The 23,861-nt window shown below is 45.4% G+C and overlaps 1 protein-coding gene across 15 annotated transcripts in view; it reads right to left on the bottom strand.

The window, feature by feature from the left end:
- The window catches only part of DST (dystonin), a 522,642-nt gene extending 514,354 nt beyond the window's left edge, over window positions 1-8,288 (bottom strand). For 6 of the 15 annotated variants that reach the window (XM_083177288.1, XM_083177291.1, XM_083177290.1 and 3 more), the window contains exons 1-2: window positions 7,746-8,288; window positions 7,077-7,111 (exon numbers count right to left, since the gene is read on the bottom strand). In XM_083177288.1, coding sequence (XP_083033414.1) covers window positions 7,077-7,111; window positions 7,746-7,935 — 225 coding nt within the window. In that variant the 5' untranslated portion in view covers window positions 7,936-8,288. The remainder of the gene's footprint in view (window positions 1-7,076; window positions 7,112-7,745) is intronic. The other 9 variants (XM_083177294.1, XM_083177295.1, XM_083177299.1 and 6 more) reach the window with 5 other exon arrangements.
- Between the last annotated feature and the right edge of the window lie 15,573 nt (window positions 8,289-23,861).

Below are 23,861 nucleotides of genomic sequence, written 5' to 3'. Positions count from 1 at the left end.
ATCGGTAAAACATTGCATCGCATCGTATGCCATCGTATGCCACATGCGATGCGATGCGATTTTTAGCATACGATCTGCATACGATGCAGGTCGTGGGAGCCGTGATACTCCACAAGTACCTGATTTTTTTTGCAACCGTGAGAATTATTATCAGAAGTGGGATCATTGGGTGTCTGGCATGAGGGAGCTGCCATGCCTCAGTTTGTAGACCCAAAAGAGCTCCCCTATTAAACTGTAGGTCCACACCTAATGAGTTATGTATAAACCATTTCACTTTAAACCAAAACTTTGCTATTTTAGGACAATGCCAGAAATTATGCATAAATAGGGTTTTTGGAGATCGACATTTGGGGCATCTACCTGAATCTGGAGATACCATATGCATTCTTTGGCCCGGCGAACCGGGGGGGGGGGGGGGGGGGTGAGAGCAGGGGGGTTCTGGAGACACCAGGTATAGCCAGAGCCGGCCCTAGCCTAAATTATGCCCTAGGCAAGATTTTTAGCTGGTGCCCCCTAGCACCGCCACTAGTTCCGCCTCTGACCCTGCTCCCCTTTCCCAGCACCATCAACCCTCACCATAGCAGTCATCATTTTGGTGCTCCTACCCGCAATATTTTAAATAGAAACAGTGCACACATTCGGTGTGGAGCCAAAACAGGGGTGTGTTCTTGCTGGGAAGGGGCATGGCCACACAATAGTACCCCCAATTTAAATTAGGCCACACAGTAGTGCAACTTTATTCACATTATATCATGCGATGGTGTCCCTTATTCACGTTACATTACACAATAGTACCTTATATACATTACTTCTCACATTATTCACATTATACCCTTAGAAAAATAATCGTGAGAAAATATTGTATTTTAAGCACCTCCATGGCCACACTGCAACCCAGTACAAATTAGTGTGTGCTGGGCAGAGGAGAAGAGCTGCAGCTGCCTACCCCTTTATCTCGGCACCCCTGATAATACCACACAGTAATGGCCCTTACACATGACACACATTATTAATGTCCTTATAAACATAATGCCCCTTAAACATTATGCAAACCTTTATTAATGCCCTTCATACACATAATGACACACATAATGCCCCTTACACATATGTTGCACATTATTAATACCCTTATACACATGACACACATAATGCCCCTTACACATATGTTGCACTTTATTAATGCCCTTATACACATGACACACATAATGCCTGTTACACATATGTTGCACATTATTATTATTACTATTGCACAACCAACCCACCCGCAGACAGCCACTAACACTGTAACCTCTGCCTCTGCTTGGATACAGATGTTTCTTCATACATCTTGCCTCACTCTCCTGGCCAGTTCTGCTAACGTTGGGTGCCTTTTTTGATGAAACTTCGTCTTATTTGCATTGTTATGTGACCAGGACACACAAGGAGCTTCCGATTATTAAAATGATATGTGGCATGCCTATATTCTGTGTGCAACTGTGGCTGTACCTGCATACATAATGCTATGTTACAGTGATTTCCATGAATTCACTATTTCATATGCAGATACAGCCTCACTCACAAACAGAATACAGGCATGCTGCATATCATTTTAATCAGCAGAAGCTGCTGGTGCCCCTAAGCATTCCAAACGCCCTAGGCATTTGCCTAGTTTGCCTATGCCTGGACAGGCTCTGGGTATGGCGCTGAGCAGGGTTAGTGATTGCGGGCCCCAGAGCTTGTGGAGTGTGCTGCTACTCCATGTCTAGCCGGAACCGGAAGCCCCAACCCATCTTTAAGTGGATTCTTATTCTGCCAAGCCCTGTTAAATGTTTGACAGTATAGGGGGTTACCTATCTATCATATCTTTGACTTTAATGTTATACATTTTTCATTCTAGTTAGGTGTTATTTTTTTGTGCCATTTACTTGCTCTGGACTGTCCGCTACACTCCTGATATTTCCACAACAGGTAGGACTATTAGAGGAACATTTACTTGTTTTACTTGGTGCCCAAAGAAATGGACAGGTAGGGCACCAATTACTTTTAAATAGAGCCTGGTTTAGCTGTGCACAGCGACAAAATTCATGGCACTCTCTTACAGGTGAGGTGGTGTCAGCAGATACAATAACTACATTTAAATTAAGGTTAGGCAATTATTTATTGGATTAAAATATTCAGGGATATAACTGGAAATCAAAGGTTTAACTTTTAATCTAAACTACTATGTAACTATGAATCACATGATTGTAGAAACATTGTTAACAAATGTTTCCTTTGTCCCACCTTCAGTGCAACATGGTTCTGCCCATTTGAGAAAAAAATGTGCTTTGCGATCAGGTCTGACTAGACCAATTGTCAAGTTTTAAATTGTCAAATAATAGCTCCCGGTGCATATTTATTCATAAAACTATATAGAATAATGGTTAAATAGCTATTTGTAAGCATTTTTTTTTAGTATAAATATATACAATTGCAGTTGTAAAACTACTTACTGAAAATCCTGTCCAGCAGAAGAAGGTTTTCCCAGCAACGGAGAGGCCAGCCAAGTGTGCTGTGCCTAATAGCTACCAGCAGGGCTGGCTCCACCACTAGGCAGCTTTAGGCATTTGCCTGTGGGCGCCAGCCACTGGAGGGTGGCTCTTGGGAGCAGCCCCCCCTGGAGCCAGAAGAGCGGCCTTGGAGCTGATGAGAGGTGGGGCGGCCGCCCCCCCCTCCCCCCATGGAGTGACACATTGGCGGCCGCATCGGATCATCCCCCCTGGAGTCAGGTGAGTGTGCCCGTCTCAATACCTCTCCCCCGTGCGTGGAGCAGGTCGGTGGTAGTCGCAGCCTTGGTTCAGTATAAACTGCTACTCTTCATTTGGTAAAATACAAAGTAGTTGGTGGAATAATCAATGAAAACTTATGTGAAAATGAGGAGACCTATCTTTTAAACTGAGACTTAGGGGGAAATTTACTAAAGGAAATTTGTAAAAAATAGGTGTATTTGTATCCAGAAATACACTTATTTTTGACATTTACTATTCCGAAAATACGGCAATTCGTATTCGTATTGATAGCACATCAATACGACTACGAATTGCCGTATTTTCGGGATAGTAAATGTAAAAAATAAGTGTATTTCTGGATACAAATACACCTATTTTTTTACAAATTTCCTTTAGTAAATTTCCCCCTTAATGTGACCTTCCTGTTTTAATCTTTTTTTGCCTGGGTTCAAATAGTGATTGTGATCTTGCTGAGTGAGCACAGTAGATACACATAATCTATGTAGAAGGTTGGTCTCCCCATCAGCTTGACTAGCAGGGCAAAGCTTTCCTATTACTTGGCCCATTCTATTGGTCCACTAATCTGAAAATATGATCTTATGGTCCTCTGCACTAACGGGCAGTTTCTTTTAATGCCTTTATAAAATAGTGGCCTTTCCAAATTCCTACCATGACTCTAAATAATACCTACAGTTTGATGATGTCACACACAAGCCATAGATGTTTGAATCTCTCCTATTTAATACTTGTGAGAAGATGGAAAACAATAGGCACATATGGAAACAATAAAGGTTTAAACATATCTATAGAGCATGTTCTTTTATCACATTAAAATGTCGTTAAAAAAGGTTCCACAACCTCAAAATTGTCTCATACAAGTCATACAGATACAAATGGACCGGTGAGCATTTACAAATATGGGGTATAACTTGTATACATGTCATAAAAATACAAATAAACAAGTTCAAGGTAAGGGTAAATCATAATAGACACACAAATAGAAAATAAACAAAGGACATGGCAAGTACATTTAATATAGGAAAAAAGTTGGGACAAGAGCCATCACTGGGTAGAAAAGGCCATTTTCTTGAAAGTTTAAAATATGGGAGGAGGGGGTTTGGATAACATATATTAGGATCAAATGGGACACAAAACAGGATGACAGGGAGCAACTAGATTGGATCGTGTGCAATAGTCTGGTTCAGCGAATCAGAAAGTGCCAAAAGTGTGCAGATATACTAGAGAAGTGTCACAGGTAAGAGGAATAAGAGGCAGTGATGCATTTCCCAATAGACATAGGCATGGGCATAAACAGAACTTTGTGGGGCCCATAGCAACAGATTGAGAGACAACTCTCAACACCAGTTATTCATTATGTCCCACGGTAGTGTCCTAGTTTATATTGTGCTCATAGTAGTGCCCTAGTTACTCACTCGCTTGCGTGTCCCACTCAGCAATGCGGCGGGGACAGGGTGCTTCCCTGCCCGTCTCCTCTTCAGCGAGACAGACAGGGAGCAAGCAGGAGGGCAGAGGAGATGGGCATGGAGCAGGAGACGGCTGCAGGGCTTCCGACAGAATGGAGTGTGCGAGTGTCTTGTGCGCGCGCCCCATTCTGTCAGACTGTCTGGTGGGCGGCACATGGCAGGGGGGGCGGTGCATGGCGATAGAATCGCCAGGAGTCACTCTAATGAGAGCGGCTCCATCTGTAGGAACATTCGTCCAGTACAATTATGATACAACCAGAAACCTTCACTGTTAAACAAGCACCTATGCTGTAGATGTCTTTACTCTGCTTGCTAGCTCATGGCCAGGGCATTAGAAAGCCTGGCTGGGCCCAGGTACTTTTCTGGGGTGTGGCCTAATGTTGGAGGCGTGGCCATGCACCCTTAGAATAAAATAGCATTTTGACACCTCCCTGACCACACTGCAGCCCAGCACACAGCATGTGCTGGGCTGAGATAAGCTGCTGCAGTTGCCATGTAAAGGGGGCCCCATCCTCAGACCTGGGCCCCATTAACTATTACCACCTCTCAGCTGGAAGCGGTCATCTATTAGAATGAACTTAGGTCTACAGTCATTAGGTCGACCCCACTAGGTCGACTGGCAGGAAGGTCGACCTGACTTAAGGTCGACATGGGCCAAGGTCGACATGACTTAAGGTCGAATTTGCCTAAAGGTCGACATGAGGAAGGTCGACTGGTCATAAGGTCGACATGGGGTTTTTCACTGTTTTTTGAGCCGACATGTGCCGACAGGCGGTATTTTATGCCCTACCATCCACTAGGGCGTGGAGGAGGTTATTAAAGCTGTGGCGAGCGAAGCGAGCCACCATGCCCGAAGCATTGCGAGCGAAGCGAGCGATGCGAGGGTCCGATTCTCATTGCCAACTGTGTCCATGTCAACTGTGTCGACATTCGGATAAAAAACCATTGAAAAATCCATGTCCCTTATGACCAGTCAACCTTCCTCATGTCGACCTTTATGCAAATTCGACCTTAAGTCATGTCGACCTTGGCCCATGTCGACCTTAAATCAGGTCGACCTTCCTGCCAGTCGACCTAATGGGGTCGACCTAATGACTGTAGACCTAAGTTCATTCTGAAGATGTACCGATTCCCCGGTCTAAACTGGCTGATTGCCACAAGCTGGAATTTCCAGTCAATTGATCTGCAGTTGCTAGCCATTTAACCTTGCTCTTTAAATTGAATGTATTGATATCACAATTGTGGACTATGTGCTTTCTCCTGCTAATACCCTTTGCTGATGATGGGTTTTCCTTGGAATTCCATGCTCACATCAGCAGATACTATTGCTCATGAAATATTAACAACTTCAGTAGTTTTAGTCACTGAAACTCTTGCTGAATTCACAGGTCGCCTCTTTTTATTTTTATATAGTACCCTGACCCTGCTGGGATATTATTACCTTAGTTTACACTGGATATGGATCATTGGACAGACAGCATCTAGGTTGACAAGCATTAGGTTGACACCACTTGGTCGACATGCATGAAGGTCGACATAGGGTTAGGTCGACAGGGTCATTAGGTGGACACGAGCATTAGGTCAACATGGGGAAGGTCGACAGTCAAAAGGTTGACATGGGGTTTTTCACTTTTGACCCTGTCGATCTAACCCCATGTCAACCTTCAGTCATGATGACCTAGTGGTGTCGACCTAGTGACTGTATCCCTTTACACTTGAGCTAAACAATTCATTTTAATATGCTTATTGCCCCTTATTTATACAGGTATTTCATTTTGTTTGCCCTCCCCATATATACACTGCACCCTGCAGCAATGTATATGTAACCGGCCTGTTAGTAACACAGGTTTTCCTGAAGCAGACTTTTTTAATGTCTACCATTTATTACAAATATTTTGAAAAGAACTTTGGTAACATAAAATCTCATGACTGATTTTCTTGAAAGATGTGTATACAGATGGGGGTTATGGGTGTTATCAGTGGCGTAACTACCACGGGTGCAAGGGGTACAGCTGGTCCCCCTGCACACAGTCACGTAGAAAGTGGGCAGCCAGGAACAAGGTATACAGTGGGTCGTGGCCGGCTCCAATCTGCTCCCTCCTCCTGGTTACCGGCCATGTCCTTGGGTTATAGTCACATGGTCGGCTGGCTGAGGTACAGTCACACTGTTGAAATAGCAGCATAATAAGCTGGGGCACAAATATGATAAAACTTGGGGCATATGATGCTTTTGAAGGGCATAGTGGGGAGTATAATGTAATTTGGAGGCAGAGTGGGGTGTATAATGTAATTTGAGCACACGGTGAGTGTATAATGCAATTTGGGGGCACAGTGGAGTGTATAATGTAATATGACGGCCCGGTGGGGTGTGTAATGTGAACACAATGGGGGAGATTTACTAAGATGTGTATTCTACTTCACATGTGATGTTGCTATGGGCAACCAATCAGGTCCTGTCTACTATCTTCTAGAGGGTGCTAAATAAATAAGTAGATTCTGATTGGTTGCCCATAGCAACATCACATGTGAAGTAGAATACACATTTTAATAAATTTCCCCCTATGTGGTTTTTTTTTTTTTTTTACCCTTGCTGTCAATGGGGGGGGGGGGGCCTTTCAAGATTTTTCTATGGGGCCCACAGAGTTCTAGTCACAGCCCTGGGTGTTATGCATACATACCTGGATACTTATGCACAGTTGAAAAACAAGGCAAACAAACGTCACACACATCCTCACATCCTTTTGAGCACACTAGTCTAATATAAATATAACATTAAAATGTGCCTGAGGCATGCATAGTGAGTACAAACTATACTGTCATGTAAATAGTGAGGGGAATCAGTTACCTCTGAGCGAAAGTGATGGGATCTCAGGATTGCATCTGTAAAGAGAAATCACATAATCAGTAACAATCCTGTACTTTTGATACAGATTATCTGTCAATCCTCTTATAAACTATGTGCTATATATAAACTGCCTGTCAAGGGCATGGCTGAGCTTTGCAGCACATACAGCAAGTGTAGACATTCAAGTGATTATTATTGGTGTAAGATGTGTATTGTCACCTGAACACCTACACCACCCCCCCCCCCCCCCCCCTCCCAAAACACATACACATACTGTCCCAACATCTCATCTTGCCTCAGTCTCCTGGAGGATGGGTGGAGACAAGGCTGCCGCAGTCCTGTTGGAAATCCTCTAAAATTGTGTGCCAAATGGCTGAGAGCATGGGACTGCCACATGTACACTGTGCCCTACCCCCTCCATGCACACAGTCACCCATGAACTATGTGTCCCCCCATTATACACAGTCACACACAGGCACCAGGACAGGAGGTGCTGCAGTCAGCCACTATGCACATGCATGCAGGGCAGGCAGCAGGACAGGAGCCCCCATGGCATTTTGTGAGCTGAGCATCCTGCGAGTGTGCACTCAGCAAGTGAGAACTACACGTGTGAGTGACAGGTAACACATCACATGACAGACATTGAATATTTTAAAAATGGTTTCTTACACGTCCTACCTCTGCTCCTCGGCCGGTAGCTGAACACGGTCTTCATTGGGTGCCTGCCTTTTTGGATCTTGCGGTGCCAGCAGAAGAGGAAGGATATAGTGGCAATGGTGCCCATCATCAGCAGCAGTAAGAGCAGGGCACACTGGATGCTGTACGGTCTGAGGAACACTAGGAAGGCAGCGGCAATCATCCTGGGCTGCAGGGATGGAGCTCAGCGCCGGGTGATGTGTGTAGTGCCCACCGTCTGGTGATCTCAGGAGCAGGTCGATCCCTGACTCAGCAGCTGTAGCGGCGGCGACTGCAGGGCAGGAGACAAGCACTGCATTACTGGCTGTACTATCCCCGCACACTGACAGGCAGGGAGAGATGGAGCGGCTTATCCCCGCTGTGCTGGCTGTTGGGCACCGGTACAGCGCTGGAGGCTCACCCACTAGGTATGGCGCTGGGCAGATGCTGCTGGGAATTGCACGAAAATAAAAGTTTGCCTGCCAGTGTGCCCCAGCCGAGCAGCCTCAGCACCAGCAGCAGCTGCCGGTATGAGAGGGAGAGATGCTGCCCAGCTCCTCCTTGCACGCCCGATGACGTCAGAGACTCCCCCTTACTGCTGCGGAGAGTGTAGGAGCCTTGGATGCAGCAACGTGCGCACTGCTTACTCCTGGCATGTCACATATATGCATGACAGTGGCCACACTGTCACCAGGGCCTTTCCATATGTCTAGGTGCACCGGCATACCCCTCTCCTACACATACTGCTCCTTACCCTGCCGCAAAGCTCTACATGAGTAGGCCATAATGTAAAAAATCATTATTACATTCAGTTACTAACTGTTGGATGATGGAATAACTGTGATTCCAAAATCACCGCTATCACAGTTTTTCTACGTTGACTAGCTTATACATGACAGGCTGACAGCATAACATATAACCAGCATTTCTAGTTGCATAAATCTTATGACAAATACTGGGCCATTACTAGAAAGACAAGGGGAAAGACGAAGTTAGCTTCAAGTTCTTATTCGGCCAGCTTCTAATTCACTTTTTATTCAGGAAATGTATATATTAAAACAATTAAATAATAAATCGAACACCAGTAAAACAGAGGCCCTTCCTCTAGGTTTTCTGTCTGAAATTGTAACCAACTTAAAAGAACGATATAATTATTCATGGCAGACCCGTTTGCTGAAATATTTAGGAATTAATTTGGCAGAAAAACACATTTGAGCAGGGGTGGCTCGAGATCTACCAACGGTCCACATTTTCCAGATCACCTAGCTGCTGCACAGCTGCAGTCATTACTAACTGTCACATTTTCAGACATGCTGCATTCATTCATACTGTAGATCCACAGGTTGCCTGGAAAACATGAACTGTTGGTAGATCTTGAGGACAGGTTTGGCCACCCCTGCATTAGAGTGAAATTATAAACCCCTACTGAAGGCCGAGATGACTGGAGACTGGATGCTGCATGATGTTTCTTAGCTTGGGAGAATTGCGGCGGCAAATAATGGTCCTCTTGCCAAAACTAATGTATTTATTTAGATCTATCCCAAGACCCCCCTCCAGATCAACAAATTTAACCAACTTTTAGCTAAATACATCTGGAAGGGGGCCAAACCTAAGATCGCTAAGAAAATTCTGCTTAGATCTAAAGTGGACTGGGGAGTTTCATACCCAGATATGTAAACCTATTTCACTTCCTGTGTGTTGAATCAGACTAGAGATTGGTTCACATATAAAGACCCAAAACCATCAGTAGCTCTGAAAAGTACTTAGTCCCATCCTATGCCTATCTCAGACCTACTTTGGCTTTCCCCTTAAAACACGGAACTGTACAACCCTTTGCAAGTCTATAAAATTAACCATAGACATCTGGCATAAAATGTTAGCATCTGTAGAAGGTGCAACTCTTCCAGCTCCCTTTCTGTCACTAAAGGCTTTGAAGTCCTTTATTCCCAACCTACCATTAGATAGATGGACTTCACAAGGAATATTGACAGTGGGGGATTTATACGATGGAGATACCTTGATGTCCTTCGCTTATATCCAAACTAATTTTAATATCCCAAGACAGGACTTTTTAAAATCTATTTACAGTTACGGAGTTGACTCCAAGCACATATCTCTTTGTCCAATAAAAAAACATACTTCCCTGCTTTTCTTAAAACCAAGGCATGCGCCTTCTCTCATAAAGGGGGCATTTCATGGTGGTATTCACATTTACTTTTAACCAAAAATAGGCTAAAATTGACTTCCCAAACTATATGGGAAAGAGACCTGAAAATATCCTTAGATGATGGAGTATTGGGTATTCAAGCCCTGTTTTGGGATTTCTCAGAGCTGTTTTTTAAGCTCATTCATAGGGCTTACTTCACCCCAGACAGGCTACATAGGATTTGGCCAGCAACATCTAACTTATTTTGGAGAAACTGTGGAAACGTCAGAGATGTTTACCATATCTTCTGGGCGTGCCCACTTTTGCTGCCTCTCTAGAAGGAGGTGTTTCAAATGCTGAGGTTAATTATAAACCAATCCATTCTCCCTGACCCAGCCATAGCATTGCTTCATATCTTCCTGTCATACTTTTCGGTTGCTGATAGCTACCTTGTAGGTCATTTCCTTATTGCCACTAAGGCAATTATTGACAAACTGTGGAAATCTAACACAATCCCCCCTATAGGGTGACATTTAATGGGATGAGAGAAATCATCGAAATCGCATAATTAATTAGGTGCGTGTTCCGGGTAAAGAAGTGTGATAAAGTGCGATAATGGGTGATTTTTAGTCATGAAAATGTGCGAGGTTTAGTCATGAAAAATGTGCAAGGTTTAGTCATGAAAACGTGCGATTTTAGTCATGAAAATTTGCAATTTTATTCGTGAAAATGTGCGAATTTATGTAAAAAAGAAAAAACGGCGTAAGGTCCCCCCTCCTGAGCATAACCAGCCCCGGGCTCATTGAGCCGGACCTGGTTCCAAAAATACGTGGGACAAAAAGGGTAGGGGTCCCCCGTATTTCTGAAACCAGCCCTGGACTCTTGGACCGGTCCTGGTTCCAAAAATACGGGGACCAAAAAATCTGGGGGTCCCCCATATTCTGGAACCAGCACCAGGCTCCAACAGCCCACGGTGTCATCTCACAGCTGGGGATACTTTTTACGTAAGGTCCCCGGGCTATATCATGCGTACCGTGGCTGGTCTGACTGTGGGGGGAGATGGCTTCCTCCACAGTAATGACAGCGGTGAATTCCTCTGTCATAGTGCTATAGAAGCACTCAGCCCTGATTGGCTGAAAGCGTCTCCTAGGAGCCGCCTGTAGCCAATAAGGGCTGAGTGCTTCTATAGCACAATGACAGCGCAATTCCCCGCTGTCATTACTGCGGAGGAAGCCGTCTCACCCTGCAGTCATTGAGAGGGGAGACAGCTCACCTGCAGTAAGTGGGAGGAGAGCCTGCTCACCCCGCAGTCAGTGCGGGGTGAGGTGCAGGGGAGAGTCACCGCTGGAGTCGGGAATGGTATGTATACTTGTGTAAAATTAGTGTGTGTGTGTGTGTATTAAAGCTTTACTGTTCTATGTGTGTGTTTTTATTTTAAAAATCTTTTTACAGGAGAACTACAAGTCCAAGTGGGCCCGTTAATGCCTCGCATGCTGGGACTAGTGGTTCGCCAAGTTTCAGCATGAGGGGGAGGCCTGCTGGGACTTGTAGTTCGACTGTAAAAATCAATGTTTTTTAACTTAATTTTACATGTAGGGACAGGTGAAGCCTGGGGGGCCCCTTTATTGAGGGGATTCTTACTCCCCCAGATACCCCGTCCATGGATGACAAGTCGCGGTGTGCATAGTACGGTCGGGGGACCATACGTAAAAAGTGTCCCCCGGGTGTGGCATGATATTGTGGGCTGTTGGAGCTCAGTGCTGGTTCCAAAATACGGGGGAACCCCCAGTTTTTTTGTCCCCCTGTATTTTTGGAACCAGGACTGGTCCAAGAGTCCAGGGCTGGTTTCAGAAATATGGGGAACCCCTGCGATTTTTGTCAACTGTATTTTTGGAACAAGCTCTGGCTCAATGAGCCCAGGGCTGGTTATGCTCAGGAAGGGGCTCCACACCATTTTTTTTGTTTTAAACTTTTTCAAATTTTTTAAGACAGAACCATGCACAGATCTCAATGATCTGTTCATGTTTCTGTCAAATTCACCAGTCAAACCTGGTTTGGTTACCAAAAATCACACCCTGGTTATGCTCAGGAGGGGGGACCCAACGCCTTTTTTTTTTTTTCATTTAAACTTTTACACATTTTTTAAGACAGAACCATGCACAGATCTCAATGATCTGTGCATGGTTCTGACAAATTCGCCAGTCAAATGGTCTGATTACCAAAAATCACACCCCTATTAAATTTGCGAGTTGTATACTTAAAAATGGGAAAACATCTGGATGCGAATTGAAATGAGCAAAAAATCGACAGGTAAAATGTGTGATTTTTGTGGGAAAAAGTGCAATTTTTAGGGCAAATCGCATCCTATTAAATGTGCTATTTTTTAAAATTGTACGAATTCAGACTTTTTCTTTTTGAAAGAAAAAAAAAATCGCAAAAGTCTAAAAATCGCACTCTATTAAATCTCGCCCTAAGAGACTTTTATGGGGAAAAAGTGAAGACATAAATAAAGATAGAAATTTCACTGAACACAGGTGCTCTTTAATAAGAATATTACATATCTGTAAGGGTAGTATTCAATGCTGGGGGTGAGCGGCCAGCGAGGGGATTAAACGGTGGGGATCGCAGAAAATCAGCGATCCTCGCTTAATGCCCTCGCCGCTACTCATCCTATTGTACGTTCCGGGGATATCTTCGCTGTCACAGGACAGAGAGAATTCCCCCAAACAGCGAGACCCGTGGCTAATGCAGGGTGCCCGCTGCATTTAGCTATGGGTCTCGTAGCTTCTGCAGCCGCATACGCTGATTCCCCCTCGCTCCAAAACGGAGCAAGGGGCAATCGCGTATGTGTGTGTGGGGGGTGTCAGTTGAATACTGACCTGCTCACTGTCACTGCTGGCCACCGGCATTGAATACTACCCCCAATGTGATACTTTACAATTGTGTCAATTCTGTATCTTTGTACACGTTTGTTTTTTGTCAATAGGAAATGGTGTATGGTGTTTGAAATAAAATATATATATGTAAAAAATAAAAAAAAAATAGAAATTTCACTCGAAAGGCATGGCAAGAGGTCTGCTTTTAATTACAAGAAGATATTAATGTTTTTGGAGAACATTATAAAGTTATATAAGATTAGTAGTTGTGTTTGCAGTACTTTTAAATTTGATTTCAAATTTTGATGTTTGATGGATTACATCTGATAATAGTGCTCTGTCACCCATACACTGTAAAACGCTGCTGCACATGCCTACTGCATACCTTTTAGAAAGCACATAATTAAAACCAGTGCATGTGAAAGGAACTGACAGCCGGCAAAAAAACCCGGTAAGCTCTTGTCCGTTTTTTTTGCTGCCCGGTCAAAACTGGTGTTTGTGTGTGTGTGTGAAATGGCCCTAGGGCAGTGGTTCCCAAACTGTGTGCCGTGGCTCCCTGGGGTGCCTCGGGACACATGCAGGGGTGCCGCGGCTTGGTGGTCCAGGACCAACTCAAACTATTAATGGTTAATTATTTAGGAGCAAAACCAGTGCTGGTGGCTGCCAATCATAGAATATGTACAAACAGAAGCAAATCCTGCCCTTTACCACATAACTGCCTCTAAGAATCGCATATAAACCCAATCTAATTAATTTTTTTTGGACCTAGGGGTGCCGTGAAAAAAATTCTGATTCTCTAGGGTGCCCTTGAATCAAAAAAGATTGGGAACCTCTGCCCTAGGGGCAATAATAGAAACTCTTTAAGGTATTCTGCTTATTCAGATCTCGTGGTGAAATTGTATCCAGTCTGAAAATCCATTCAGATTCCCATATCCGACCTAATAGAGCTGCGGTGGTTTACCATAGTCTCTAAATCTTTGTGCAGTGAGGCAGAAAAGCTGCTGAAAAATATGTGGGAACTTCCATGTGGAAACGCATTGAGCCTTGCTACCTTTTGCCTTGATTTCAAACCCAGGACCTTTGCTTACTCTTTCCGGACCGGCTTACTAAAAGGGACTTCTCCAGGTAGCCGCGAGGGATTTATATTCTCCACTACATCCCCCTTAGTGGTTATCTTGCCTATTCTCAAGCAGAACATTATAACGGATAACAACTGGATTCAATATCCCTGGATACCAGCTAGCTGATTAATTGACCAGGACACTGACTTCATCCATCATTTGATTAGGTCCGAATGAGGTGTGATATACATCTATTTTGGAGCCTACATTATTTACAAGGCCTTTTTAATGTTTTTTTTTTATTTTTAAATGTTATTATATGTGTCAATATGCATGCTTTTTAACATATGAAGTACTATATAAAAAATATAAAATGTATTGATACCAGCTGTACTCCATTGTATTTATAGTTCAGTGAAGCACAAGGGCTGTTTACTAGTATTGTTTCTCTCCTCAGCAGTGGTGCAAGTAGAATTTTTTTCTTGGTGGTACTTATAGCCTCCACCAAACATGGGCATGGTCATGTGTCATCAGGGGGCGTGGTCACACAAAGCTAGAGGAGTGACTAAATGACAATAGAGGTGTGGACACAGGAGACAGGGAATGAGAAACTGGGAATGACTGGGGGTGGGTTGGCTCTTGCTTGGGGGAGAGCCGGGCAGCTTGTGCTTACAATAGTGGAGCCTGCTCTTCATGCTGTCGGCGCTGCTGATGCCTGTCAGTGTGACAGGCTAAATCAGCAGTAGCCGGTAGCTGCATACAGCACCAATCATAACGCTCGGTGGGCGGGCTGCGGATGCATTATATTTAGACTTAAAATGAAAATAGAAATGACAGTGGATCAGGGGTAAGTGGTACTGCGTACCTGCAACATATTTCTTACAGGTACTCCGTACCACGCCGTACCCCCTTACTTGCAACACTGCTCCTCAGTGAGGAGAGTTGGGGTATTATGTGAAATGTGGAGGTTTGTCACAGCAGCTTAAAGGTCTGAGGGCCACTAGACTGCCAAGTATATTGCAACCAATGGTTTCCACACAAGTATAGTGATGCATTAATCCCACCTATTTTAGTGTTGGTTCCGCCTACACTTGATTTCGTGCCGCCCAGATGAGGCCACTTGAAGAACTTTTAGTTCCTATTCCACATCTGACACAGAGAATTGGCAGTGCTGTGTCAGGAATTGCCATTAATCGCGGTGTTGCTTACCTGTGCTAGTTTGTCGTAAGTCTATGTATGGCTGCTGCTGTACTTGTTATCAATTTACACTGTGACTTCCATTATCTCTGCTGCTTGGCACCGCCATGACACTCTGTCCACCTGACCCCTGCTTCTCCAATAGCTTTGCAGTTTTAGTTTGTTGGTTTTAGTCACAAACACGCTTCTTATGCTGCCCATACACGCCCTGATACGGGCGGGCGTTCTGTGCTTAACAAGCACGGATCACATTGCATTGCATTGCCTGTGCATGCGTTGTGCATGAAATGCGATGCAATGTGATGAAAACAAAGTACAAAAAGTATGTGCAGCACATACTTTTTGTACTGTGCGATGAGGTGCCGCGGGAGCGTGCACCTCAAAGCACAGAAAGTACAGCCCGCATCGCAGCGTGTATGGGCTGCTTAAGGCTTTTCCTCCAAATCTCTGACTCTGCAGCGATTACCTTTATCTTCCAATCAGTGAAAAGTAAGGGGGGTAAAAACCCTGCTCAGGCATTCTGCAAATTCCTTGTGCAACATCACAAAACAAACCTCATTCTTGGTTCCTGCCTTCCTGGGTTTGGTTACCAGTGTGGTATTCCTGATTACATCGCAGCATGAATGGATACAAGCACGGTATCCAATTACCTGCTCCCAGCTGGTCCAGTTACCCGATCCTAGCCGGTCCAGATACCCAATCCCAACCAGTCCAGTTACCTACCATTAAATGTTACTGCACAGAACTCAAGTCCTGTTGGTTCCAGACTGGCCAAGTCTTGCCGGTTCCAACCTGGCTCAAGTCCTGCTGGTTCCAGCCTGGCTCAAATCTTGCTGGTTCCAGCCCTTCCGATTAAAGCTTAGTTATTATAATTCCAGTACTTCTGTTGGTGCCACGGGTGATCCAAGTGAAGGGCCGTGACCTACCCATCAGTCAGAGAAAAGACTATTCTTCCTTGCAGATGACCCTGGTGAAGGCTGCTAATAGGGCAGCATGGACGGTGTAATCGTTAGCATTAATGTCTCACAGCATTAAAGTCATGGGTTCTATTCCCACCATGGCCATAACAGTGCAGTTTGTATATTCCATGTCAGGCTAATGCCTAGGGCATTTGGAATGCCAAGGGCATCCATCCCAAGCCTAGGGCCCGCTCAGACTGACAGCAGCAGTGTGTTCATGTGGCAGCAGGCCTGATGACACAAGATCTTACCCAGGATGGTCCTTACCTATGCAGGGAAGATCCTTAGTCAGCCCATTGGTGTGCAGGGGCCATCTATCACCTGTAGCCGTGCCCCCTTAGCATGTCACCCAGTGTATTGACAGCTGCTGCAGCCAGTAAGCCGGTGATATAGAAAGAAGAACAGCCTGTATCCAAAGGAAAAGTACTGTACATTCAGCAGCCTCTGCTTCTCTTTACATTTCTCCTCTGGCCTCCGTCAGCTGGATCCTGTTCACTGTGCACACTATGCAGCAGGGGTCACGATAGTAGACAATTGGGCTGGTGGCATTATGCACTCGGGCACAATGATCTGTCTAATATCAGCTATTCTATGCTGAGGCATGTGATCTGTCTGAGGGGGCTATTATATGCTAAGGTAAAATGATCTGCTTAAGGGGCGAGGGGGCTATTATATTAAAGGGGAGATGATGAATTATCTTGGGAAGCTATTCTGCATACCTCCCAGCTTTGGAGGTATGTGAAGTGGGACTCCCGCTTCCAGTAAGTGTCCTATTCAGAAGGAGCGTATCTTAGATGCTCCCACGAGGCCACACCCCTGTTTCACTGCCATGGGGTTATGACCAGAGCTCTGTGAGCTGCTGGCCATACCCCCTGAGTGTGAGTGTGTGTCAGTGAGTTTGTGACACAGGGATCTCAGCCCATGTATCTGTGTCTCACTGTGGCCTCCCTAGTGCCCTGCATCTCACTACGCCATCCCTAGCGCCCTGCGTCTAACTATGCCCTCCCTAGCGCCCAGCTTCTCACTACCAGGCCCGGGGACATGGGGGGTCAAGGGGGACAGTTGTCCCAGGCCCCAAGGCCAGCTCCCTGCTCAGCCGTCCTTCCCGCACTCAGCTCCCCCTTCCCCTGACTCAGATCAGATGTCCAGACCCAGCCTCGGATCAGCAGCCCGGCTCTGCCAATAAGACAGCCACTATCTCCCTGCTTGGGAATTGGAAAGAGACAGAGCTAAACAGGTCTCAGGGGCGTGGCTACATGGGATAGTGAGAGTGAGTCAGGCAGCTGCTGTGCTGAACAAGAGGGAGCAGAGAGGCTGCTGCCATTCCAGGGCCACCCAGCCAGTGAGAATTCAGTGTAAGGGTGTTTCTAAGGTAAGTGCAGGTAGTGAGTATGTATAGATGTAGGGTGGGTTAGGCTGCAGGGGTAGGGAGGTTTAGGGAGCACGTCAATTTGATAAAGTGCCGCAGGGTCAGGGAGGGCACAATGTGATAGAACGCAGGCTGCAGGGTGAGCGAGCGCATCAGTCCTTTGGAGTGCAGGGAGCGCTCCTGAAGACCTTTTTCGACTGTGTAGCTGCATCGGCCATAATCTACGGAGTGGTCTGCACAGGCAGCAGTGTTTCGATTTATGACAATAAGAGACTAAACAGACTAGTAAGGAAGGCCAGTTCTGTTTTAGGAATGCCTTTGGATTCTGTAGAGATAGTGGGAGAGAGGAGAATCATTAGCAAGATAACATCCTTATTGGATAATGCATCACACCCACTCCAGAATATTTTGACGGAACTGTGTAGCTCTTTCAGCGATAGGGTGCTTCACCCTCAATGCTCAACAGAGAGATACCGCAGGTCTTTTCTTCCTGCTGCAATCAGAATGTACAACTGTCATGGTCTGTAGTAGACCTTCATGTTCTTAGATTCTAAATTTATATTGTTGTTACTTCTTATCATGTGTGTTCTTATTATGTTATTTTACTCTTATCTGTACTTTGAACCTTGCTGTAAGAATTGCAAATATCTCCATTGTGAGACGAATAAAGGAATTCTATTCTATTCAGTATGATAGCATGGTGACGGTGTGCGTCCAGGGTCGTCTTAGCATATGGGCTTGAAGGGCCCAAAGCCTGCCACCCCCCCAATCGCAACCTGTACCTCCGGTAATCACCACTTGTCTCTGTCATGTAGGGCCCCTACGCAGTCCGGCCGCTGGCGCCGCCTTCTCGACATGCAAAACAGACTTCCCAGCCATCCACATGCATTGCTGTGACTGTTTGGAAGGCTACGGCCCCTCCAAAATGTCCGCCACCTTAGAGAAGACAGACACTAGAGGTTATGCTATCCCTCTAGTGTCTGTCAGGCCATACCAGCATGACCAGCGCTACCTAGAAGTGCGGATTCGGGTAGCACTGGCGCGCTGTTTGAAAATGCAGAAGTAAACAACTACTATTGAAGTGTTGCTCAGTGCTGCTGTCCGCACCCCCTTCCCTCTCTTCCCCCGGGCTTTGAGCTGCGCGCTGCATCAAGACAGTATAAAGAAGCTGCTGGATTCACTGTCTGCTAGATGGCTGCTGGACTCTGAACACTCTATTCCTTCTGAACACTCCATTTACTCCATTGTATTAACAGGTAATAGTTTCCTGCTGTCTATTTTTTTATTTTTATTTAAATCATACCCTTTTTTTTACTGTGAATATCAGACTAACCCTAACTACCCCTGACATACAAGCATGTAACACCTCACCCCTCCTTCTCCCAGCAATGGAGCATGTAGCATTCCATAGCAACGAGCATGTAACTTCCACCCTGCTAACAAGCATGTAAATCCCCCTGAGCAATGAGCATGTAATTTCTCCCCCCATGACAACGAAATGAAACCCCTGGAAAGAAGCATGTATACTCTGACATTGAGCAATATACCTCTGACAACGAGCATGTACTGTAGGTAAGCAGCTCTTATGTTGTATAATGTGTAATGGGCATTATTACGGTGTGTAATATAATGTGTAATGGGCATTACGGTGTGTGATATAATATGTAATAGGCATTATGGCAGACTATATATTGGTCATTACGGCATGTGGCATAATATGTAATAAGCATTACTGGCATGTGGCATAATATGAAATGGGCAGTATGGCATGTGACATAATATGTAATATGCATTATGGTGTGTGGCATAATGTGTAATGAGCAATAGGGTGTAAAGAAGGAAGAAGGTGGGCTGTTAGGTGTACATACTGCTTTGCGACACTACTGGCCATGAATTTATGATAAGTATCCAGAGGTTTTTTCTGTCTTCTTGATCATGTAGCCTTGATTCAAATACTAAAAATATTTTTTTTGCTTAAATAAGGTGGTGTGTTGGTCTCCGTTATTTTTCTTTTTTTTTTTTGCTGTTTCACAGATTAGAATAACACATTGTGTGTGTGTGTATGTATGTATGTATGTATGTATGTATGTATGTATGTATATATATATATATATATATATATATATATATATATATGTGTAAAGCTGGCGGCACTCATGGTCTTGATAAAATAACATTTTTGTGAGTGTTGTATAGGTAGGGGCCCTATTGCACCTCGGGGGCCGATAATGTTGTTAAGATGGCCATGTGTGCGTCAGTATTATAGTAGTATATATATATATGGGATGTGCATTGGTTTTATAGAGTGCATGCTGCGGGGTACGGGAGTTCATCAGTTTGAAAGAGCCCTAGCCATCGGTTGAGGGAGTGCTTCAGTGAGATAGAGCACAGTCCATGTGTGAGGGAGTGCATCAGTGTGATAGAACGCAGGATGCAGGAGCAAGTCAGTGTGATAGAACGCAGGCCACATGATGAGGGAGTGAATCAGTGTTATAGAGCCCAAGCCATGGGATGAGGGAGCATGTCAGTGTGATAGAGCCCAGGCCGTGGGGTAAGGAAGCGCATATGTGTGATAGAATGCTGACCACAGTGCATCTAGTTCATGTTTTAGCACAAGGGAGATGATAGCATTGAGGGGGTGCCCTCCCCCAGAGATTTCAGTGTTTGGGGTCCCAAAATTTCTGTTGCCGGCCCTGCTCTTTACACCCTCTGCCTCACTACATCCTATCACCTGCGTCTCACTACATCCTCCATAGTGTTCTGCATCTTATTGTGCCCTCCCTAGAACCAGGGACGCCATTAGGAGGGTGCTGTGGTTATAGCTGTCCCGGGCCCAGTATCTCCGAGAGAGATGGAAGGGCATGGGCAGCTCATTTTTCCCACCGCACCCCACCAACTGCCTCCACTGTGCGGCCTGCGCTGAACGAAGCAGGTCCTGGTGCGCAGGCTTCTTCAACTCAGGAGGCCGGCGGCCAATTTAAATGCTACACTGCCTTTGAGCCAATCAGAGCAGCTGCTGGTACGCAAGCTCTGATTGGCTCACCAGCCGGTGCTGCATTTTAATTGAGTTGAAGAAGCCTGCACTCTGGGACCTGCTTTGTTCAGCGTACTGAGTGCGGCACAGCAGAAGAAGGGATGGGGGAGCAGGAGCCGGAAGCAGTATGTGAAGTGAGGAGCAGGGGGGCCCTGTGTCTCACTATGCCCTCCCTATCAACCTGCATCTCACTACTCCCTCCCTAGCACTGTGCATTGCCCTTATCCTTCCCTACTGCCCCCTGCTTCACACTACATCTTCCCTACCACTCTGCGTCTCCCTACTCGTGTGAACGCATCGCAGCAATTGTTGCGGTGGTTCTAGGGGACACCAGCCAAAATCTTGACTAGGGCATAAAATTGCCTCATGGTTGCCTACCTGACCCTCTCCTTCAGGGAGAAAATGCTCTTTCCCTGGACTTCCCTGGTAATGTATGATTGCCAGCATTTTCTCCCTGAAGGAGAGGGTCAGGTAGGCAACCATGAATTGCCTAGGACCAGATCTGACTACAGCAGCATAACATGCGGCACCACACAGCGTCGGTTCAGCAGTGCTCCCCACACACTCAGTAGTTCACAGTAGATATGGGTTGTTCGCGAATGAAGCAGATCTTTTGGACGGATCCCATAAAAGACTGAGGGAGCCGGCGATCCCAAAAAGGTGAACCGTCGTTCTTTTACTTTCAGTTTCTTTTTTTTATTACATTGTATTTGCCTGAGCTCAGCACTGCCACCTGTGGCAGCTGAGATGTACTAACTCAGGAGACTAATACCCCTTTCACATCGCACTTTTAAAACAGTATATTGCCGGTTTTTTTCCATTTTAAAACGTTTAAGGCTGCAATGGGAAAGTGCCAGAGTTGATTTACCGGTTAAAGTTAACCGGTATTTCAACACGGTTAAAAAGCAGAGTCCTACACGTTTTAAAGCCGTTTTTTGGCAGTTTGAACAGCTCTATTTCAATGGATTTAAACGTGTCCCTTGGGGGTTAAACGGGTTGAATGTTTGAATGGTATTAAATGATTTTTAAAACGGTTTTCACCTGCAATGTGAAAGGTCTCAAGGCTCTGACCCGTTTTAAAGTCCCATTTAAGAATACCGTGTCATTACCCATTTCTGCAATGTGAAAGCAGTATGAGTTCAGTGCTGTGACTGCAAGTGAAAGAAGGAATAACAAGGCTGCTGCTGCATACCTCCCAGCATGATCCTCTCCAGGAGGTACAGAATGCTCTATTCCTGGACTTCTGTCTTAATTTAGGATTGCCATCACCTGTGTGGAAGCACCTTTCTTATCAGTTAACCTGTTCAAAGCAGGTGACGGCAATCACAAATTAAGGAGAAGTACAGAAACAGAGCATTGTGTCCCTCCTGGAGAGGATCATGTTGGGAGGTACAGTGGCAAACGCAGGATTTTCAGAAGGGGGTTTCTAGAGGGGCGGAGCAAAGCACGGAAATGGACACTTAGGTGACCCAGTATATGCCGGGTCAGTTAAAGTATTATAGATAGACCAAATGTATATAAATAATAAAAACAAATATATATATATATATATACACATACATACATACATATATATATATATATATACATACAGGGGCATCAACAGCAGTGTAGGCCCCTGGGCATAGCAATGTATTGGGGCCCCTACCGATCCTCCAGCGGTAGGGGTGGGGGAAGCTTTCATGTCCCACAGGTGGTAGGGGGTATTATATCAACCGCTCAGCATGTAGGGCCTGGATCAGTAATTTCCACTAATTACCCCTTTACTGCACAGATGGTGGGAGATGGGGTGGGAGAAGGGGGCATTGGGCTGAATGAAGGGGCCCTGATACATAGCTTCCAGGGTGGTAGAGGATGTTTAATATGCAGAGGAGGTGTGTATAGTGGAGTGGGCTTATTATTCATAATTTTCTGGTGGGAGGACAGCTTGCTTGACTGCAGATATCTCCAGTTCCCGGAAATAGATTTCTTAGATTTTAATGGAATTAAAAACTAGAGAATACCACCTACCAAATGGTACTGGGGACTAGGGGATCAGAGTTCAGGAGGCAGAGCAATCTGCCAACGAGAATATAATACTACATACCAGGTGTGTTGAGCTGGAGCAGTAACCAGCTGCTGGAAGGCTGATATCTCTGGTTCTGGGAGCAGTAGAGACAAGCTTCTAGTGTTCATCAAAGAAGCAGAGTCCCAGCTTTTGGAATATACCCTCAGAAAATCTCTAAGTTAGAAAAAACCTGAAATATCTGACTGGGAAGAGCAATTAACAGTATGGATGGGGACCACTGCTTTGAAGTCATATATCTCCGGTTCCCAAGGGCCGATTTTTAAAATTCTTGTACCCATGGAAAGAGGGGACCCTCAGCTTTCAGCCTAGGTCCCTTAGACTTCTGGGGGGGTTTCTTGGTACTCGGAAACCCCCCCTGCGTGCGCTATGCTGCTGCTAGGGATGGCCATCGGTGCAGACACCATCGATGGTTGCCATCGATGGCGATTCTGCACCCAGCCATCGATCAGTGTTTTACTCGGTCATGTATGTTCTCATTTGTTCAGCTCACTGTTTAAAAAAAAAAAAAAATGGCAAAAAAAATGATTGTAAAACAAATTATGCTTTGTTATTATCAAATTGACCCTTCTTTCAAAGTGAGCCGTCGGCCGTGAAAGATCCGGATCTTTCACGAACTGGTCTGTTGGATCCCAGCTCTCGTTAGTGACCCATTTTGCCCATCTCTAGTTCACAGCAGCCGCCCTAGTAGTGAGTGTGTGTGACTGCCATTAACCCCGCCCCCATCTTGCCGCTCTCAGGAACAGCAGCCAGCGTGCGCCGTGGACTACATTTCCCAGATTCCCCAGACCGGTCGCTCTCGTAGTGACGTGGCGGCGGGAGTCTCCGCTTCTGGGCTCTGACAGTGCTCGTGTTATGTAGTGCTCGTTGCAGGTAACGGATTTACGTAACAGCGGCGGCGCGTGTGATGGGGCGGTTGTGTCTATATGCCCTTCGTGGAAAGGAGGTGATCCTTATGGTGAAGGGAAAATAGCTAAATCACTACAGAGCAGGCTTATTCCCCTTCACCGTAAGGACTTTTATGCCCCTAGTGGTCAGATCCTGCATACGAAGGGAAATTAGCCAGCTCTATAAAGATAATGCTATATTCCCTTCGCCATAAGGATATTATGAGCCAAAAGATGTTAAGACCTTATGGTGAAGGGCATATAGCCAGCTTAACAGTGATAATGCTATATTCCCTTCGCCATAAGGATATTATGGACCAAAAGATGTTAAGACCTTATGGTGAAGGGCATATAGCCAGCTGTACAGTGATAATGCTATATTCCCTTCGCCATAAGGATATTATGGGCCAAAAGATGTTAAGACCTTATGGTGAAGGGCATATAGCCAGCTGTACAGTGATAATGCTATATTCCCTTCGCCATAAGGATATTATGAGCCAAAAGATGTTAAGACCT

Source organism: Crinia signifera, chromosome 3, assembly GCF_055691185.1.
Source record: "Crinia signifera chromosome 3, ASM5569118v1, whole genome shotgun sequence".
Taxonomy (NCBI): Eukaryota; Metazoa; Chordata; class Amphibia; order Anura; family Myobatrachidae; genus Crinia; species Crinia signifera.
Note: the sequence above shows the minus strand (reverse complement) of the source record. Positions and strands in the feature narration are given on the sequence as shown.